Source organism: Haplochromis burtoni, unplaced genomic scaffold, assembly GCF_018398535.1.
Source record: "Haplochromis burtoni strain Fernald_Lab_line unplaced genomic scaffold, NCSU_Asbu1 Contig_237, whole genome shotgun sequence".
In the NCBI taxonomy this organism is placed as follows: domain Eukaryota; kingdom Metazoa; phylum Chordata; class Actinopteri; order Cichliformes; family Cichlidae; genus Haplochromis; species Haplochromis burtoni.
Window position 1 is genome coordinate 470,334 of NW_024582598.1, and position 19,961 is coordinate 490,294.

The window sequence follows — 19,961 nt, forward strand, 5'->3', positions numbered from 1 at the left end:
ATATATATATATGTTATTAGAAGTGAAAGTAGATATACGTTTTTGACTGAAAATACAGAAGCAGCTTATAAAACAAAATATTTATGGAAGTAATGTAACAGCAGTGAATTATTTCCATAGTTTAAGTCCTCCAAAGTGCTGAGACCAACCCAATGCTACCGAGTGGCCATCAGATCCAGGCTGAGCAAGCAGAAGGGACAGACAGTGACTGTCATCCCTCAATAGGCCAACACTAAATTACTAAATCAGTTTAAAGCTACTGTAACCAAACCCAGTGAAGGGAGCATGAAGACTCTCAGCAGGCAGAGCAAGAGATAAGGGAAAAGGGAAAGGACACTGGGTGGAGTGACCGTAATCCCCCCTCATTGTTAGCAAGACTGAAAAGCACTGATCCACTTGTTCTTTGTAAAATAAAGCACACACAAACAGCACGGTAGAAAAATGTGCATTATGTCAATACTGTCAATCCATATCGGACCTTTAGAGCTTGTGATTACATCAGCACAAACTGACACTGACATCTTTACTTGCATTTTCTAATTCTCTCCTGTCGACCTGTGCTCTTATCCTGCTGGTCTCCATCTTTGCTACTTTGTATTCAAAGCACAGATGGATTTCAGCGGGTCACATTGATGGGAGACTTTTAATTTCCTAATGGAACACGAGTGGTGTAGTGGGTGCGTGTCAGAACAATGGCGCTAATAGGCCCACAAGCACAGAGGCTGTGTAGATGCACGGTGTTGGGCTAAACTGTCAAAAGGTAATACAAGGTTAGCACACACTATTACAAAAGCTAGGAGAGGAGATTTTTAATGAAGAGAATGAACCAGCATTTTTTCCCCTCCTCACTCTTGATTAATGGTTGGTTTTGATATATCATTATAGCCGCTATTGATAAGAATCATCCTACTAAGTGCTACTGATCTATAAACAAAGCTGCACCGCAATTGGTTGATGATTGATGGATTCATTTAAACTGGTTCCCAAGTATAAAAGTGAGTCGACAGAATGCTGCATCATGAAGTCGGCAGCAAGCTCATCCATAAAGCAGTTATTGATGCAAAACATGGGCTTCCTCGATTTGTCTGCTCTGTCACAACAAATCATGGAATCAATCAATGTGGGGGAAATTTACATAATGCCGGTTATATCAAAGAGATTAAAATTGGGTGCAAGCTAGGAATCAATTTAGATGTCATCTTCTAGGAAGTGCAAGAAAAAACACACGGATGAATTACATCAAGAGCAATTAGATTTCTGGTGTGTGAATATTTTAGAGATGGTGTTCAATGCTGTGCAAGGATTTTAGCTGGCACGTTATATGGCCAGACCTGCGTCCTTCAAACATTTTCTTAGTTATTTGAACATATATACGTTTTTTTTTAAAAAAACCAACAATTTTTATCTACTTTTGTCATAAAAGGTGATGAATCCAAATTCCAAAAATACCAGTGACCACCAGTGCTAGCCCTTAGCCTCCGTATAGACCAGGGGTGCACAATCCCGGTCCTCGAGAGCTACCGTCCTGCAGCTTTTAGATGCATCCTTGTTCCCACACACCCGAATCAAATGAATGGCTTGTTATCAGGCCTTTGCCAAACACGATGGCATGCTGAAGAGGTAATCAAACCATTTGATTCAGCTGTGTTGGAGTAGGGATGCATCTAAAAGCTGCAGGATAGTAGCTCTCAAGGACTGGGATTGGGCAGCCCTGGTATAGACACTACTGTATCAATTTCAAACTCCTATAGTTATTCCATCCCAGTTTTTCAGAAAACCTTTTTCAGACTTTTGAACCGATGATGCACCTCGCATTCACACACTTAGGTATTCACACTGCCCACCTGTCCAGCTGATGGCATACCCCATCAGCCTTTTACAGCTGAGGGGTAAAAGGGACTGGAAGACCTGGAAACATGTTGCAATGACAGGAATAACAACACAGGGAGGAGCCGTGCTGCTCTCTGGCAGGAAGCACCATGCCCTTTTGTGTTTTAAATGCACTGTAAAACAGCATGCAGCAACACTACATATGAGCGGGTGGAGGAAGTTTTGTGGTCTTCATTCACCCCGTTCTGTTAACCGTCGGGGGTGGGATGCGGGGCCTCCTTGCTACTGCAGATAAGGAGGCGGACTGCTTTCCTCCACCCCAGAGAGAAGGGTTACATCTCCTGGATCCGGGTATGGTTTGCCCCTCTGGGGGCGGGGGTACCCAGACCTGGGATATAGAGTATGTTTGGGGAGTGTGAATGTGTGTACAGTGCCTATCTGTGTTTGTCTCCATGTCAGATGAGTGCCGAGTATTTGTTTGTGTATATGGGGGTGGGAATGCACATTTGTGTCTCCGTGCGCCTGTTCGTCTGTGTCAGCTTGGGTCTTAGACTCCACCTCTCTGGGAACATCTCAGGCTCTCCAAGGTATGGAGGCCTATCTCCCCTCACCACACTCCCTGCCAGTGGCTGATGCCCTCAGACGTTGGTGTGTTGGTGGTTCTTGGTGTCTGGGGCTGGGCGCTCATGTATGTACCAACTCACTCCTGGTGGCCGATTGGCGGGGCCTGGCGCCTGTGGCCCGGCGCCTGTGGCCTGGCTGGGCCCCTTCCGGGGGGTGGGGTGCCCTCAGGCCTCTGGGCCTGACGCCCGGTCCTCTCTGGCACAGCTGGCTGCTAGCAGATCCCTGCGGGCACGTCACTGCAACCCCCTCTGGCCTCTGCTCCGTGGCTGCTGGGTGACCTCTCGTTTGGGGCTCTCCTCAGCTCTTCCCAGGAGGGTGGCACGGTTGCCCCTGTGGTGGTCCTCCTTGGGTCCTCGTCTCGGGGCCTCTGGATGTCTGGGGCCTGGATCTCCTCCATACCTGCTTCATGCCCTGGGGGACGGGGCTATGGCTCCCCACACTCCCTAGCAGATCGTTACATGGAGAAACCTTTTGAATACAAGCGTGCTGATCCACACAGGTGTGCAAACGGGTGTACACACGGGTGTTCACTGACACAAACTACACCCTTCCTGCCTGCTACCACGAAGCACATTGTGCGCTGTCGATCTTGCGTGCTGCACAATAACATGTAATATTTAGTATCTACTGTTATCTACTTTTGGCTAGTTTATTGTGATGGTGTTGTATTTATTATGTTGCTTTTTTATGTTTGTTTTCTCTTCTGTTTTTTTTTTTATCTCCATACAGGTGATCCACGTGTTTTGTTTGTTTTTCTTTTTTTTCTTCACCCTTTCTCACCATCTCTTCTCCCTTCTATTTTTCTTTCTCTCCCTCTCTTTCTTCATTCTCTCTCCCAGTCCTATCCCCCAGTCATGTCTGTCCCGTCTGTAACAACCGAAAATCAAATAAATACATAATTATAATAAAGGTCAATCAAATGGACCAATATGGCAAGGCCATGATGATCCACTTGGTAAAGTAAATCCTCTGGGCATCTTTCTTGGCCTTCAGACAATAATTCTGATGGCTAAAGATCCAAACGGGACAGGCAAAAAAAGAAAAAAGAAAAAGGAATAACAACACAGAGAATATTTGGGTGAATGGGGTAATTTTTCTTTTTTTTTTTCTTTTTTTTCATTATAAACTCTACATGGCTGGAGCAAAACAAAAAGATACATCAACACGTCACAACAATGTACCACAAAATATACAGTATACAGTAAAGAGAGAAGAGTAAACCATTTAAATGGAATCTAAAAAAAAAAATAATTCTCTTCTCTCAGCGAGTGGAAACACATTGGAAAAAAACATCAGTAGTTCAAATATTGACAATCCCCTTTCTAAACAACTTTTATACTGTACCATATTATTTTGATATAAAACAAGTGGGAAAAAAAGAAATGAACTATCTATCTTCACCTGCCCCCACAGGGTTGCTAACACTCAACATGTTTTGGTAAGATCAGCAGACAGACAGTGAAAACACAATGAGCTTTGTGGGCACAGAGAGTGGTTTGAGGTGACCTTTTTAAAAAAAATATAAATCAAGGCCAATACTTCCAGTGTAAAACAAAGTAAAAGGGCATGTACCCCTTTATCAAAGCTTTTGTTTTCCTTTTTTTGCCTGCCGACAGTGTAGGGGATAAACAAAAACATCGTACCTAAACACAGACACACCTGCTGTGACACTCAAAAGCTTTCATTTGGTAAAAAATAAAAGGTAGATACCCCAAGAACATCCCCAGTCTCTCCCACACCTCCCTCCCCTGCCTGTTTCAAACTAGAGTGAGCCTGTGCAAGTGATTACTCCCAACAGGTGAATCTGCGACTAGTGCACCGCAGCTGCTCAAAGTCCCAGTTTGTTGTCATGGGAAAACAACAGCACAGCGGGCTACTGTTTGAGATTGTCAACCATTTCACCAAATTACACCAATTTCTGGTGAAAACTGGGCTTTCTGAGCAAAACCACTGTGTGCTGTGCTGTTCCTCAGTTTTCACTTCACTGGCCCCAGCTTTCATCCTGAAGTAGGGGACCAAAACGCTGTGAAACACTGAGAAATAAATAGTAGCCATTACTGCTGGCAACTCAGTAACCACAAACACCTTGGACTCCACATCATGCACAGTACTCCTCCTGCTTGATAGGCAGAGTGAGCATTATTTGAATTTACAGAGGAAAACACAAGCACATAGGAAAACAAGTGAACAGTTGGTATACTGACATAATATACAAGTGCGCTGCAAATGGCAGGAACAAATTTGTACAACCTAATAGCTTGCTTGTTTGGTTGCTTTTCAGCTAGATTAAAAAAGGCAAGCAATTTTAGAGACAGAATTGGTGTTATTAAAAGCCTGGATTGTTTCTACTGAAAGCTAATTAGAGATACTGAAAGACATACATATATAAATATATATATATATGTATAAACAGTCACAGGTGGCAAAACTGCAATTAAACAACACTAATGCAAACACAGAGATTCTTTGAACAAAAACTCGACAGTTACGAGTGCCAAACAGTGTGCTCGGGGATTAAATGTGAGCGTAAATCATAGCTTGTTAGGGAGGTGAATCAAACAGAGTAACAGCCGGGTGTATTTTTGCCTAATGTTACCAGCAGAAAGGAAAGATATTTTAACTGCAGACTCCAAAACAGAAAAGCTGTTCAGTGTTATGCTTAAATGCAGACTAACACTAGAAGAAAATGAATTTGAGGTTTCCTTTGGGGCGAATAAGAAGATTCTGTCACTGTGTTTAAGCATGTGCCAATCATACTTCTTAGTACAGCTCTTCTCTGCAGAGGAGTGAAAGACATGATTGGTAAATTAATGAATTATCCAGTGTTGTCAGAATATGATTTCGCACATGTATCGTTTTAAACCTGCGGCAGCACAAGTTGGATAGAGGTCTAAGAACTCTATCTTTAAAAAAAGGCAAAGTAAAAAAAAAAAAAAACTCCACCCAACTTGGCTATTGCAGGTTGTAAAACAAGAATAGCCAATGCTGAACATGCTGAGCAGCCACACCGCTCAACATACACCCATGTCCCTGCTCCACCTCTCATTGCCCCCACAACTTTAATATCACCAGTCCAGTAAAAAAAAAAAAAAAAAATTAGCCCTGTTGTCTTCATATCCTGTTGTCCTCTTCGCTTCATCCTTCTGGGAGCCTTTTTCATCATCTGGTTTTATCACTGTCAGAGAGAAATGACAAAACTTAATAAATATGACCAATATGCAAAAACAACAAGAAACAAACACGCCTATTTTTTTGACAACTTCCAGAAAATATGCATTTATTGTACACATCAAATGCAATTAAATGGAAAAATAATCCATATCTTCCTAAATTCTTCATACATATTCTTTTTTTCTTCTTATTCAACAGTTTGCTGGTAAATTAATTCATTTAGATCACGGCACAACAACGACAATAGCGTAAAATCATTTGAATGTCGAATAAACGTTGTATCAGAAATATCTACAGCTAGGTGCCCAAAAGATTCAGCAGCTTTCCTGGTTTGTGGATGAAATCTAAATCTAAAGCATAAACCAAACCCATGGTTTTACAACACTCATTAAATTTGCTTCTGCATGGCATTGAATAGTGCTGTTCTGTCAGCAGAGATGCACACAAAGTATTCAATAGGAGGTTGGAGGGTTTGAAGGGATACTTCAGATTTCACCTGCTTTTACTTTTTGATTAAGTTTAGGTTAAAGATTGGGATTTGGGCTGAGGTCTGCAAATTAACAAGTTATTCTTACAAAGTGTACATGTGAGGCACTGGGAGTGAAACCTCTGGTGCCACTGCCAAAACCACAGTCACAGCACTGGTGCCAAATAGACACCTTATGTTGTAATGTTTTCTTTTCATATCTTGCAGTATTTTCAGAGAACTTTATTACTTGGAGTTGACAGATAAATATAAGATACACAACATTTTATCAAAAAATACCACTTTTTATGGACGAGATATCACTGCTGTGTTATTAAACTTTTACAGACTTGTGTTACTTTACTTGGCATTGTAAGAAAATCCTTTGTCAAATGTAGAAGTCGAGATTTACTTTCAGAATCCAGTGAAGTGCATCTGTGGCACGAAGGCTCTTTTCATATTTTAATAGCATCTCAGTAAAGAAATATTAACTTGATTATGTATGGAGAGACAGACTTTTACATCTTTCTTCTCTTCTTGTTATATCCATTTCAAAAGCAAAGGTAAATGTCCCTGATATCTCCTTGCAGTTATGAAATGTCATCCAGTTTGCTGTCAGCAGTTTCAAAAGTGACATAAAACAAGACTTTGAAATTCAAGTCACACATGCCACTACAGTAAATTTAAAGATGAAATGTTCTACATTTGTGATGACATTTCTAGATGACTCCCCGCAGCTTTCACACCACATCACGATGGAGGAACCACTTTTCCAAGCCAGCTTCCCTTGAACTAAAACTGACTTTAGACACTCAATCAGAATGACGGAGCTGTGTGAAGAGATTTCTGGTGACTGTATCGCTCATGGTCATGTCAACCAGGTATCAAGGATTCTTTTAGGTTAGTAAATGTCTGCAGGACTGTGCTCATCCTTGGTGATGCTAAAAATACAAAGAGGAATACTGGCACTACCCCGTTTAAATTACTATAAGAGGCTTTTACATCACTAACATTTCTTGATGTTTCCAGCAAAAAGTGAGGCCTGACCACAGACACTGGCTGAAAATAACCTTTATTTCTATGCAAACAGTCTCTCAAAATATGCAAAGGCTTTGTTTTTATCCACTGTGCTGAATTGTCCTTGACTTGCTCCTGCCCACTATTGTTCTGTTGTGTGACTCACACTCATGAATGCAGAATCAGACAAAGTCACCTAAATTCTTAGAAAAGATCAAATGTAGAGGTCAAGTGTTTACTTGCTCAGCCATTATAACTGTCAGCTGTACCATTCTCAATTCAGATTCATGGCTCTATAGGCCTAACCTGTTCTGTTGCATTTTTTTTGTTTAAGAGACCATCCTCTTCATTGAGCTTGTCTGTCTTCAGCTCCACCATAATGCTACTGTTCGTCATTCCAGAGTTCCTAGAAATAGAAATGGAATAGAGAAAAAACAGTGAAAACAAAAGAAAAAGTCGGGGAGTTAAGTGTTTGTTGGGGCGAATATTTGCTTAGTTTTACAAATGCATGTAGACAAGAACGAATCAGTCTGACAACTTGTTTGCAAAATAAACCTGTGCAGTATTAATGCAGTTCTCCCAGTGGACCTGAAATGTATGTATCCTGTAACTCTATTCTGCAAACTTAACATTTACAAATCGTACTTTATTGTGTCAAATCTCCAAGCAAATAAAGAAAAAGAAACCCTGCTCTTGCTGCTAATCAGGATATTCTGATTATTTAAAAGAAAATTTATTCTTGCAGGACAGATGGCACATTTGTAATTAAAAAGAATTATGAAAACAAGCTTAGGAAAGTTGGTATTCTATATTGTAAAAACTTCAGATGTATTTTGCAATCAGCAACATCGTCAGTGCATACAAATAGATATCTATAGTCTTTTTAACAAATATTCTGGCATGAGCAAACCAAACACTTTTGTTTTTTGTTACAGATTTTCCAACTTGTTAAGCACTTTGACTTTTAGTGTTTTTTGATTCATGTGATTATTAATCCCCCCTCCCATCCCTTTTGTCCCTGATCTCTACTCACGCTTCCTTCGGGTCCTTCTTGCTGCAAGACAGCTTGTTGTTCTTGCTTAGGCAGTAGAGGAGGCCAACCAGCAACAGGAGGAGCAGAACACACACCACCACAGCTATCACCACCGCACTGGAGCCTCCCTGTCCAGCTACAGTGCCGCAATGGAAGTACATATGGGAGGAGGGATGGGGGGAGGGTCGAGGGGCAGGTGGGAGGTTTGCGAGGTGGAGGGTTGGTGGGAAAGTTTGGGGAAATTTGATTGGAGGGCAGATGTTTAGGGGAATCATGGAAGGGTTGATCATGGTGGAGGAGGTGTGAGGATGGAATGGAGAGTTTTCGATTTTCAAAAAATCAGTGGTAGGGAGAGAGGCATCGTTAGGGGTGGTGGATTGGTGAGAGAAAGAGGAAGGAAATTGATTTGATTTGGTGTTATCATGGGAGGGAGAGAATGGGAAGATAGAGAGCGAGAGAATGAGATTTGATGGAGTCCAGGTGAAGACAGTTGATGGATGGGTAGTTGGAAAGGTGGAGGGCAGAGGATAAGGGGCGGGGATTGGGATGTGGGGTTAGTCTATCTTTTGAATGCAATGACTGAAATGTGATGCGACCCAAAAACAGGGCCTATGTCTACGCAGATAATACTAGACAGCTAATGAGAGCAATGAAACAACACTGAACATACTCACCCAACCACCTACACTTGTATTACTGTACTTGTGAAGACATGATGCTATAATATGTTTTCTCAAGCTAACATTACTAACCCTACAAAGATTACTGAAGCCTATTAAGATCCAGTCATAATCGAAAACTATATTTGTTTCTGCTCCTGTCACTGTCCAAGGGATAAAAAAATTTTGCCCCCTTGCACCCCTTCTTTGGCAGTTAAATTTTGATTTTTTCTTTGTTTTTCCGGGGGGCATTTGAAATGTTATTGTGTATTGGTTCTGAGTATTGATTTTCTGATATCCCCAGGAAAATGTTGGCAGGAGTACTTTTAGTACTTTTCTAACTTAAACTGCAGTGCTACAGTATGAGCCTGATATTACAGTCTGTGGTGTCCTTACAGACAAGGTCAAAGATGCTTCCTTTCCTGTGTATGCTAAAAAAGGAAACCTGGAACATTTCCACCAAAATGTTGAAAATGAGTAGGATGCATGAAGTCTTCTCTGAATCCCGAAGTTATAAAATTCAATTGATGTTCCCAAAGAATACATTTTTTAACTAATTTGAATATTTTCATGACTATTTTGTTAAATTATCACTTTTTTAATTATTATTTTTACTCGCTTTTTCATAATGTGGGGGTTTGGGGCCTGTTTATTAGACAATGGCATTTGGATATGCTCGATAACATTTTGGCAGGCAGCTTTTTTAGTTTTTAACCTTAAATTATTTAGGAAATAAGCAGGCTGATCAAAAAGGAAAATATTCATGATTGGTCTTTGAATTGTGTGATACTTCATACAGGACCTATTCATTCTCACTTCTCTAGAAGCATATCTTCTCAGCTACAGTAATACAAGTACAGATACACAAAAACTCTTGTAAACACAAATACATAAAACCTTTGTGTGTGTAAACAGCCATCAATACACACACAGCAACTTACATTTGTAGACGAACACCATACACATGTCAATAGGGTTAGCGATACAGACCTGACGTTAGCACAGGGTTTCCAGAAAGCAGCACTTTAAGAGAAAAAGAGTTTCTCAGTCCCATAGCATAGCAAAGCAACAACCACAACACACACAATGCACACCACTAAAAAGATACTTAGCTAAAGTTACTTAATCTACACACAGCATCGGATGAGCGGAGAAAAGCAGAAAAAGCAAGGAATAAGAAGGCAGCTGGAAAGAAGAGGTGACCAAATAGACACAGTAAAGAGACGAAGAGAAGAGTGGAAGGAACAGAATAGAATAGAATCCTTTATTGTCCCCAAGGGGCCACAAAAGCTTTTGGTACCATCCACAAAATATAGGACAGACATCATACAAAGGTGACAAGAGAAGAAGAATAACAATGTACAATATCCACAGTGTTCGGTAGTTAAGAGGGCAAATATACAAGGTTACAGTACAGCAGAGGAGTGTGTGTGTGTGACTGTGTGCTGACCACGAACCGCCGGACGCCCCGCCCGCGACCAACGCACCCAGCCACCCCTGGACTGTGTGTGTGTGTGTGTGTGTGTGTGTGTGTGTGTGTGTGTGTCTTTGTGTGTCGTGTGTGTGTGTGTGTGTGACATGGAAGGGCTGGGGCAATAGGAAGCGGATGGAGGGGAGTTTCTAAATTACAGGGTCTGTACAACAAAGAGTCCTGAGAGAAGAAGGGAGGAGAGGAAGAGGAGGAGGGAGAAGGTTCTACCTTCAGCTGAGCTGCCAACTGCAAAAAGAGAGGAGGAGAAAAAAAAACAAGAAAAGCGAGATCACGAAGATGTAAAACAGCAATTCAGGCACCAGCTACAGCTTTATTATCAATAACTTTAGTGAGAGCCCATTTTAAAAAGCAAACCATGAAAGAAGCAAGCTATAAAGGTGTAGATGCAGTTTACAAAAGGTGAAAGAAGATCAGACTGTAGTTGATGTTATTAGCAGGCTAAGAAGTTACTGGCATGGCATTAAGACACACTGTGTTACCTTAGAGACTTGTAATCATGAAATTCTAAAAAAAGAAATTTGTCAGTTCAGATCATTATGTGTTATTATGTATTTTACAAGTTTTTCTTCACTCATAACTACTTGTGTTAGATCGTAAATGTTACTCCTAGACACTTCTATAGCAATGAAGATGAGATACAAATGAGTTTTAGTGTTGTGGCTGCACGGATCGTTGCAATTTCTGGGCGTTATTCTGTGTGTTCCCTTTGTGTACACACACAATAAGACTAACCATTTGGTCACGTACACAAAATATATCCACAACTGGCTAACTGTAAAAACATTTGTTTTTTTTGCCATAACTTTCATTTCAATAGTGAACAGCTTTTACAGAATTGAAGATGATATCCAGTTTTCCTCACTGCATCCATGTAAGTATTTATAAGAAGAACTAATGAGCAGTGCATTCCATTTTAATTTGGTAATATGCCAATCTCCAAACACTTATTTTTTAATTACTGAATATGTGATTATGCTATGCAACTTTTTTTTTGTTGGTAAGTTTTAAAATATAATTTGACTAAAAACAGCGAACGCTGGTTTCATCTGTTCTGCATGTCCAACGCAACTTTTTAACTGAATCACATTTTCAGGTTAATGAGGAAAACCCAGTGGAGAAAGAGAGCTTGTTACACTGACCTTGTTCGAGAGAAAGTGGGAAGACCGTGATATCTTTTCCATGCTCATTTTCGACCTCGCAGGTCACCCCGCCATTTATCATATCAGCAGTGGTTTTCAGGGTCAAAGTGCTCACCCACTTGTTACCTTTCACTGTTATCGACTGGAGGGGAAGATAAAAAGGAAGGAAGAGATGTAAAGGAAAAAGGCCAAAGTAAATTAGTGTCGTTTGTCAAAATCCTTCTTTGCCTTTTGCCTATATGAGTTTGCAGTATAATTCTTCTTTTATTATTACTATCCACTTGTCTTATGAGTCCCATTCCTATTATTTTAAACAAACTTCTCATATGTGATATTTCTCTCTACCTTTCACTTACAAACAAAAAATCTGCTCGTGAAAATTATTAGTTGTGCTCTCATTTTTAATCTTCCAAACATCCCTACTAGTTTCTGACATTATCACATTTTTCAAAAAGATGATTAACGTTTTATCTTATTTTATCAGTTTATGTAATATTTAATAATGAAGGCGTACTCCCTCTACAAGTTTCTTAAAAGCTGTTTTCGCTTTTTTTCCCCCTTTAGTAGAGCTTTTGAAGTTTTACACAGTACTCTACCAAGAGTGATCTTAATACGTTATGAAACATAACACTTTAATCTTCTCATATTGACTCTAATGGAAACACAAATAGTAGCAGGACGCTTTTCATTTGAAATACGCCTTACTATTATTTCCAAATGAGTTCCAATACGTTCATTTTACTGATTCCTGTAAACTGGAAAGACTCATTTTTCTCTCAGCTTGACTCAGATGTCTACCTGTTCTCCTCCTGAGGGCTGCCAGGTGAAGTTAGGGGTAGGCACACCGTATGCTACGCACATAAGGGTCACCTTGTCTCCTTCCTTTCCCACCTTCACAGGAGCAGGAGGGTCAATCACTGGCTTTCCTGGACAGGGAATGAGAATGTCATGGGTAAACAAAGTGAACAATGCTGCATAACCTTAAACACATACAGTTATACCTCAGTTCTCCTTTCAATAAGGAAGCAACTTCTACTTCCAAGCTGCTCCCAATTCCTTCCTCTAACCAAAACAATACTCTGCACACTCTGGCACTGACCACTGTTATTACACTTTGTGTATTGGTATAGCGGTAGCAGTTCAGTGTGTAGTACATAGCAAGAGTTCATGAGTTAGTGAGCTATATCAAGCATAAAGTCAGAGTTTTCTGTCATTCTAAAGGCTCTATTTTCACCTCACTGAATCATCGTGGTAACTTTTGCTGAAGACATAACGTGGTTAGTACCAGAGTGTTCACAAATGTTTTTATTTACAGCATGCTTTACATACAATATACAATATAGATTCCCTGCTGGGGAATGCGCTTTATATGTGCAGGCTGTTAAGCTGTACCTTAGATCAAGAAAGATGCCCAGTTGTAAAGTTACAGCAGTGAAAACATCTGTGTCACACTGTCACTAGAATGTAGATGTACTCAGAAAAGCCATACATGTATTTTTTGCCTACTGCTATGTCTCTTTTACACTGTTCAATTAACAAACTTTATTTCACTTTGATCTTTTGACAGACTGGTCTCCTTTTATGAGCTGTGAGACTCTAATCGGCACATCTAATTTGGCTGTTACATTAGCAATAAACATCAGCACCAAGAGCACACTTGGCATAAAATAATTAACTTGAATTAAAATGTTTGTTTTACTGCAGTGTGCAATAAATTCCAAGATTTAGCATTAATTTCTTGTCTTATGTGCGGAAGTATTGCATTTTATTGTAATATTTTTTGCATTATTTATAGATTTTTATCACCATCTGATATTGGCTCTGATATTTTATCGTCATCATCTGATATTGGCTCTGACTTGAGTAGGTGGCACACATGCAGATCATTTTTTTAGGGAAAAAGAGTCATGTGACATGTGAAACACCCCGTTTCTCTGAGTGTGCAGAGAGAAGGAAACAGAGAAAGTTGATATATGACCATCTCGATACTACTCATTTTACCTGGAGTTTTTGGTTTTGTCAAGCCAAAGAGCTCAAAGAATGCCTGGCCTCGCTGAACATCCTTTATAGTATATAAACTCTTCTTACAATGAAGTAGGAATTCCACTTTTGTTTCCAAATAGTAGGCTCTAGAATGCTTACAGTTACCTTAACGGATTTAGCAGTGGAGAAACATGACAGCCTCTACAGCATGGCTTCAATTCTTCTATTTACTCTGAGATAAAGTTTTATAGTGTTCCTGTGAGTGTGGGTGTACTTGTTTCGTGCATGCACTTTTACCTTTGACTGTGAGGTTGACGCTAGCCTGGGACATCAGTCCTGGCACAGACGGAACAGCTCCAACACAAACATATTCTCCAGCATTTTGATAGGAAACATTTTGTATTGACAGAGTCCCGTTCTGAGACAGCACCTCAGAGTCCTGCAGAAACACAAGCACACTGAAGAAGAACTGGACTCATAATATTATGCTTCTGCTCTTTTTTTTTGTGAGTAGAACAGCGCTGTCAATATCTAATTTGATGGCACACCACTGTGATGGGAAAGCAGAAAAGGAATCTTCACACACACTGTTTGAAAGCGCAGTGATAACAAATCAAAGTCAGTCCTCCATGATGAACCTGTCTCTTGCAATTCTTCTCAACTTCTTCTCATAGGAATTCATCTTTCTAAGAACAAACACATTCTCTGCCCAGAAAACCAGCTGCCTGCGAGTTTCCATCACACTCAAGAGACACAACAATAGATACATAGGTTACAACAACAGACCTGACACTGGAGGAGCACTCTGCACATCACAAGTGGAGAAACAGGAATGAAGACTAAACACACCAAAGGTATATTTATGTGCAGTTTTACAGTATTAAATGTACCCAGATCCTTGAAATAGACAATTGAGAACAAATAATCTGTAAATAAAAAAATGTTTTTAAACATATTAAAGACAGAAAAGACGCTGTGCATGCTGTAGCGTCACTATGAATTTCTGTGTCAAGGAAGACAAGGTTTTTTTGCTACCGTAAAACTGAAAATATCCACAACAGAGTGAAACTGCATATGTAGTAGCAGTGTACTGCAGGCATAAGATTATGACCACTCAGATGTGACGCAGATAACACTGATTATCTCTCTGTCATAGCACCAGCGTGATATATTAGGGAGCATGTGAACATTTGGCACTCCTCTGACATCAACAAGGCATTTTCAGCCAAAGGACTGCCGCTGACTGGATATTTTTGTGAAAAAATCAGTATATCACCATTTTCTGAAACACTTGAACCACCTTCCTTCCTTGTCCAGATGCTCAGTTTAAACTTCAGAAGGTAGTCTTAACCATGTCTACCTGTCTACATGCACTAATTTAAAGGAGTGCGATGGGCTAATTGGACACTTGCATTAACTGGTGTGTCTAATACAGTGGTCAGTGCATTGAGCCAAAATAAGGAATGAATTCTTGTTGACTTGGTGAATGTTGTTACTGTATGACACTGACAAGTTTTCATTTTAAAAACTGAGCATGCTTAGAAAGAACTTATTGGAAATGTGAGGATTTTATTTATTTATTGATTTCTTTTGTCCTAATGTTGACTCTGTACCTGTATCAAGCTTCAAGTCAGCTAAACAATCAAACATAGTGCCAGGCTGGTTGGTGTTTCTGATTTTATGTGAAAAACAGAAAGAATGCACACAAATACCACAACTCTTTTAAAGGGGGGGGGATGGCACACTTATTTACAACAAAAAAGAAAGAAAAATTGAGAAAATGATGACACACACCTTTTTCCACTGAACTGTATGAGGACGGGAAGCCTTGATCCTACACTGCCATGCTGCTTTGTCTCCAAGCATGACAACTTTAGATTCAGCTGGTGTCACTTTTACTGGGTCAATGTCTGACAGAGAGAAAATAGAAAGCAATTAAAGATAAGATGGGGGGGGGGAGTCGACTGAAAACTATAGACCTTCTACACATTCTGAGGTGTTAAATAAGTGCCAATTCAAATTAAACAACAGTACAAAGCTAATACACTTATTCTGAAGTCAAGCCCATTTTGAGCCCAAGTTAAGCCTATTCCATACACTTTCGAGGTTATCACTGCTTAATGTGTGTGATAAGATCAGATTAAACAGTGTGCTTGGGATAACATTAAAGTAACAGATGAAGTGTGAAAAATTGAATTGGATATCAGCCGGCTGACTGAACTTCATTAGAGCCTATTCCATGGAAACCTTTTAATTCTATGATTTACTGATGAAAAGAAAGGCTTCCTACATGGGAAGAACCACACAAACCGGAGATGCATTGTTCTTTCTGTGTGTTAACCCTCTTTAATTCAGCAATGTGTGTGTCTTTATGTGTATTTGGCTTACTCACAGTCGACAGTGAGGGCAATCGTCTTTTCCAAGGGAAAGTCAATCTCGAAATCTAATGCTGTGCACTTGTACTGTGCAGCATCAGAGCGCTTGACAGATTTCAGTATGAGAAGACCATCTTTACCTTGGGCCTCTTCTCCCTGAATATTAAAAAACAGGAATTACGAGTAAAAACCAAGCAAGAGGGTGACAGAGGTTGCAGTAGAGAAACAAATTTGCAACTAAATGTTGCCTTTTCTTTATCAAATGTGTGCAAGAAATGATCTCGTACATTTTTAGTGAACTCAAATGGAGGCTGGGGGTTCCCATCAGTCTCACATTTCATGGTTACAGTATCACCCTCTTTGACTGGTTGACTTGTGTTAAACAGCGAAAAGTAGATTTTGTCAGAAGGATCTAGACAGAGAAGAACAGACATGGAACAGATGAAAATTCCTTCAGTGGTTACATTTCACTGTTACACTATACATCATCAATCATAAATGAGTAATGCATTCCAGAAGAAATGCTTTCCCAGTGCCTCCTCCTGAGCCAACTGAGTCTTTTTCCTAAATGGGGTTTCTATCATATAATTCTCATCACCTTGATGTAGGTATAAGGACAGAAGTGAATATTTCTATATCTTTTGACTTTCTAACAGGGCATGTTGTGGATCGATTGATGCACAATAAAGATATATACAGAATCTAACATAATTAAATAAGAAATTGCAGAAACAATGTACTATTGACCTTCCTACACAAGAAGAATTATGAATTAATTTGTGTGTGAAGCAAATAAAAATTTATATGTGGTTAAAATATCTGATTTAAAATGTTCTTGCTAACTGGAATAAATTAATATGTCACCAAAGTTCATAAACCAAATGCAATTCCTCCCAACTACAAGAGGGAAGGGAAAGACCTCTGACTGGATACCCTCCCAAACGGCCTGCGCCCACCACTCACAGTTTAGGTTGATCTTGATGCGGTTAGAATCCATCGTTTCGATCTTGTTCCCCGGCATGCTGTACTCTACAGTACAGTAAAACTCCGAATCCTTGTCCTCTTTTATGGGCTGCATGTACAGGCTGCTCGTTACAGTGATGAGACCCGAAGTCTCCTTCACTTGTTTGGCAACCATGTATGTTTCTGACGGACAGGAAGGAAGGAAAAAGGGAAAACAGTTCTAAAATTAAAGGAATGCAGCAGATCAGGTTACAAATGAACGCAAACGGTGAAGATATATACATATCTATATATATCTATATATATAAAGAACACATACTCTCTTGTTTGTCTTTGACCTCAGGAAGGGGTTTGGCATCTCTGAACCAGACAATTCTTGGAAGAGGAAACCCATTCTTCGTTTCACAGGTGCCGACCTGAAAAAACGACAATGGAAAAGCTATAAGAGAGTATGTATTTTTGGTCAGAATCAATAAATGTGCAAACAACGCATACAGACCTCTGAGCTAGAAGGAATTCCTGTAGTGATGGCCTGAGATGTTGTCAGTTTTGGGAGTTCGGGCGCAGCTGAGACAGAAAAAAGGACAACACAAGTTACAATTACAACACTATGATTCCCTTAATGAAAACCATTTTACAAACAGTATGTGCGCATAAACGCTCAACTTCCATATTTGTAATCCATCTCTCCTGACTTTCTCTAATTAAATTACACAGCAAACAGCCTTCTTCACATGATTTCATTTTGGCTTTCTTTGTGTTGGTTGAAGCGGGGTCAAATCACACATAAACACACACACACATACAGTAGGTTATGCCACACTATTTTGTCTGAGATAATATCGATATAACATTTTCCATTATATAATATAAGCGGAGATATATGCGGGGGCAAGTTTGGGCATGTCTAAGAGCAAGAGCTGTGTGTCAGCCTCCAGTGACGATGTAGTACCTGAAAAGGGAGCTGCTTTAACAGACTCCTGTGACGCATGATCCCTTGCAAAATACAAGAAAACTGTTCCCTCTGAAGGAGTGAACTACAAACTAGTTGCATCCCTACAGGCAAACACACACTGTCACATACAAGTAACTGAGTTACTTCAGTTAAATAAAGTAAATAAAGTAAGAAGGCATTGTTTTGTAGTTTTACTTAAAAATAAAAAAGACTATCTCTGTTACTTCTATGCTTACATTTGACTCCTGCTCCGTCACTACTCTTGCAATATAACGCTGCTGCTAATGGTTCTTGTTTTAGTACATTCACACTACAAATTAAGCAGTTTGTGGCTAACACTTGCTGATGCAAGCGTCAAACATCAACCAAACATCAACCAAATGTTGATGTTGGACACACACTGGTGCACACACGCAACCACAGGTGTGAGTATTCACTTACGTCAAGGTCAGCTTATCACTGCTTGCAACTGTTATCCACTTATATTAATAAACAGTAGATTTCTTTCTGTGTCTAAGTCATTACTCAGTATTTTTAAACTCTGGTCATTCCCACATGCCAGATGCGCAGAAATGAATTTAGATCCACATTGACGACTTGATTCATTGTGTGGGAGCAACTCTGCCAATAAAAAATGCTTAGCTTGTAAGTTTCCTGAGAGAAAGACCCCAGGCTATTGCAGCTTAACCCACTGGAGACCTCATAACTCAGTCCCATTAAGTTAAGCCAGGGCAGCCACACTATAACTCAACCCCAATGAGTCAAATGGTCAAATGGGAACAAAGAATAGTTGCTATTCTATAAGACAGCCTGTTTTCTTAGTACTGTGGGCCTTAAGTACACCTCAAAGTCCTTTGTCAAATAACACTCTATCGCGGTATTGTTGAACACTGGTGTTCTCACAATTAATAGCTTATTTTATGAGATTTTTTTTTAACTTTGGTGCCTCTGAGTGCATAAATGTTAATGGATAACCTGAAAGCTTCAAGCGGACTGATCACTAAACAAAAGGCTATTCTGTCACTCTCACAATGCATATTCTCCCCTTTTCTCCCTTTAATCCAGATACCAGTGAATCCTACTCATTTTGGTGCTTTGGAGGGGCAAAGACAGAGTAGTCTGCACCATGATTAGCTGGCGGCATGTTAGTGATAAATCTGGACTCTTAAAAAGGAGAGATATATTAGAAATGACACGTGTGATTGAACTATTCATCAGTAGTGTCAAGAGTGATTAGGTTGTGGTTAATTGAACTCTGGAGATCTTATCAAAAGGAAATGGTAATCTCAAGTATTGGAGAAAGCTCCAAAGAACTACATGCAGCGAAAGAAATAAGATATTCTTCAAGGACAATTTTGGTAAATTATACTATAGGATAAAACTTTTCTAAGGATATATAGAATGGGCGTAATGTAAATATTTACAAATTCAAATCAGCAACATGCATGAGATACAATTAAGCTACCTCGTAATCAAAGTATGCATTAATGCAGATCTCATATATTAAAGTCATAAACATTAGTGGCAATGACAATTAAATGAAAACTTAACTTCATGGAGTAACCTTGAGGTCAAGTAAAGGGCTAAAGGGCACTGGCAAACTTACAAAAGACCTTCAGAGAAGTGGTACCATCTGGAGACCCAGCAGGGTCAGTGACTTGACAGGTGAAGTTTAGCTCATCAGAGGGTTTAACAGAGGAAATGGTCAAAGTGAAGTCTTCTCCAATCTTGATCCGATCTGTCAGAGGGGTGCCAGGGTCAACCTTTTTCTCCTTACCCTGACAGAAAGCTATACGTGTTCTAGTTCCCAAATCCTGAATGGATGGTTCCAAGGAAGAACATAAGATAGAAGTCAGATGAAACAAGAACAAGAAAATTGTATTTTTTCACAGAGCATTACTTTTAAACTTTGGGTGCAAAATAGCTCTAATGTCACTTTTTTTCTTTTTGTTTTGTTTTTTGCTATTTAGAAATGTTAAAACTGTGGAAGAAAATGAACATCTAGAAATTACTTACAATGTACCATTCAACAATTGTGCCAGTTGTTAATGGGGTGACTGTGCAGGGCAGTGAGGCATTCTCTTCCTTTAACACCTCCACTTTAGGCTTCACAACCACATTCACGTTTCCACTGCTTACGACTGAAAAGAACACACAAAAAAGAAAAAAGAACAAGGATCACTGCAAAATGCAACATGTAGCAGAATTTTACAAAATATATGGAAAGACACAATGTGATATTACGGCAATAACA

The 19,961-nt window shown here is 39.7% G+C and overlaps 1 protein-coding gene across 4 annotated transcripts in view; it reads right to left on the reverse strand.

Moving 5' to 3' along the window:
* Positions 1–4,061: 4,061 nt before the first annotated feature.
* The window catches only part of bcam (basal cell adhesion molecule (Lutheran blood group)), a 47,613-nt gene continuing 31,713 nt past the window's right edge, over positions 4,062–19,961 (reverse strand). For 2 of the 4 annotated variants that reach the window (XM_042227008.1, XM_042227009.1), the window contains 16 exons: positions 19,724–19,848; positions 19,314–19,521; positions 17,252–17,319; positions 17,072–17,168; positions 16,753–16,935; positions 16,077–16,201; positions 15,807–15,945; positions 15,209–15,324; positions 13,712–13,853; positions 12,230–12,357; positions 11,432–11,573; positions 10,500–10,517; positions 9,791–9,823; positions 8,142–8,277; positions 7,415–7,514; positions 4,062–5,629 (listed from right to left, as the gene is read on the reverse strand). In XM_042227008.1, coding sequence (XP_042082942.1) covers positions 5,627–5,629; positions 7,415–7,514; positions 8,142–8,277; positions 9,791–9,823; positions 10,500–10,517; positions 11,432–11,573; positions 12,230–12,357; positions 13,712–13,853; positions 15,209–15,324; positions 15,807–15,945; positions 16,077–16,201; positions 16,753–16,935; positions 17,072–17,168; positions 17,252–17,319; positions 19,314–19,521; positions 19,724–19,848 — 1,763 coding nt within the window. In that variant the 3' untranslated portion in view covers positions 4,062–5,626. The remainder of the gene's footprint in view (positions 5,630–7,414; positions 7,515–8,141; positions 8,278–9,790; positions 9,824–10,499; positions 10,518–11,431; positions 11,574–12,229; positions 12,358–13,711; positions 13,854–15,208; positions 15,325–15,806; positions 15,946–16,076; positions 16,202–16,752; positions 16,936–17,071; positions 17,169–17,251; positions 17,320–19,313; positions 19,522–19,723; positions 19,849–19,961) is intronic. The other 2 variants (XM_042227010.1, XM_042227011.1) reach the window with 2 other exon arrangements.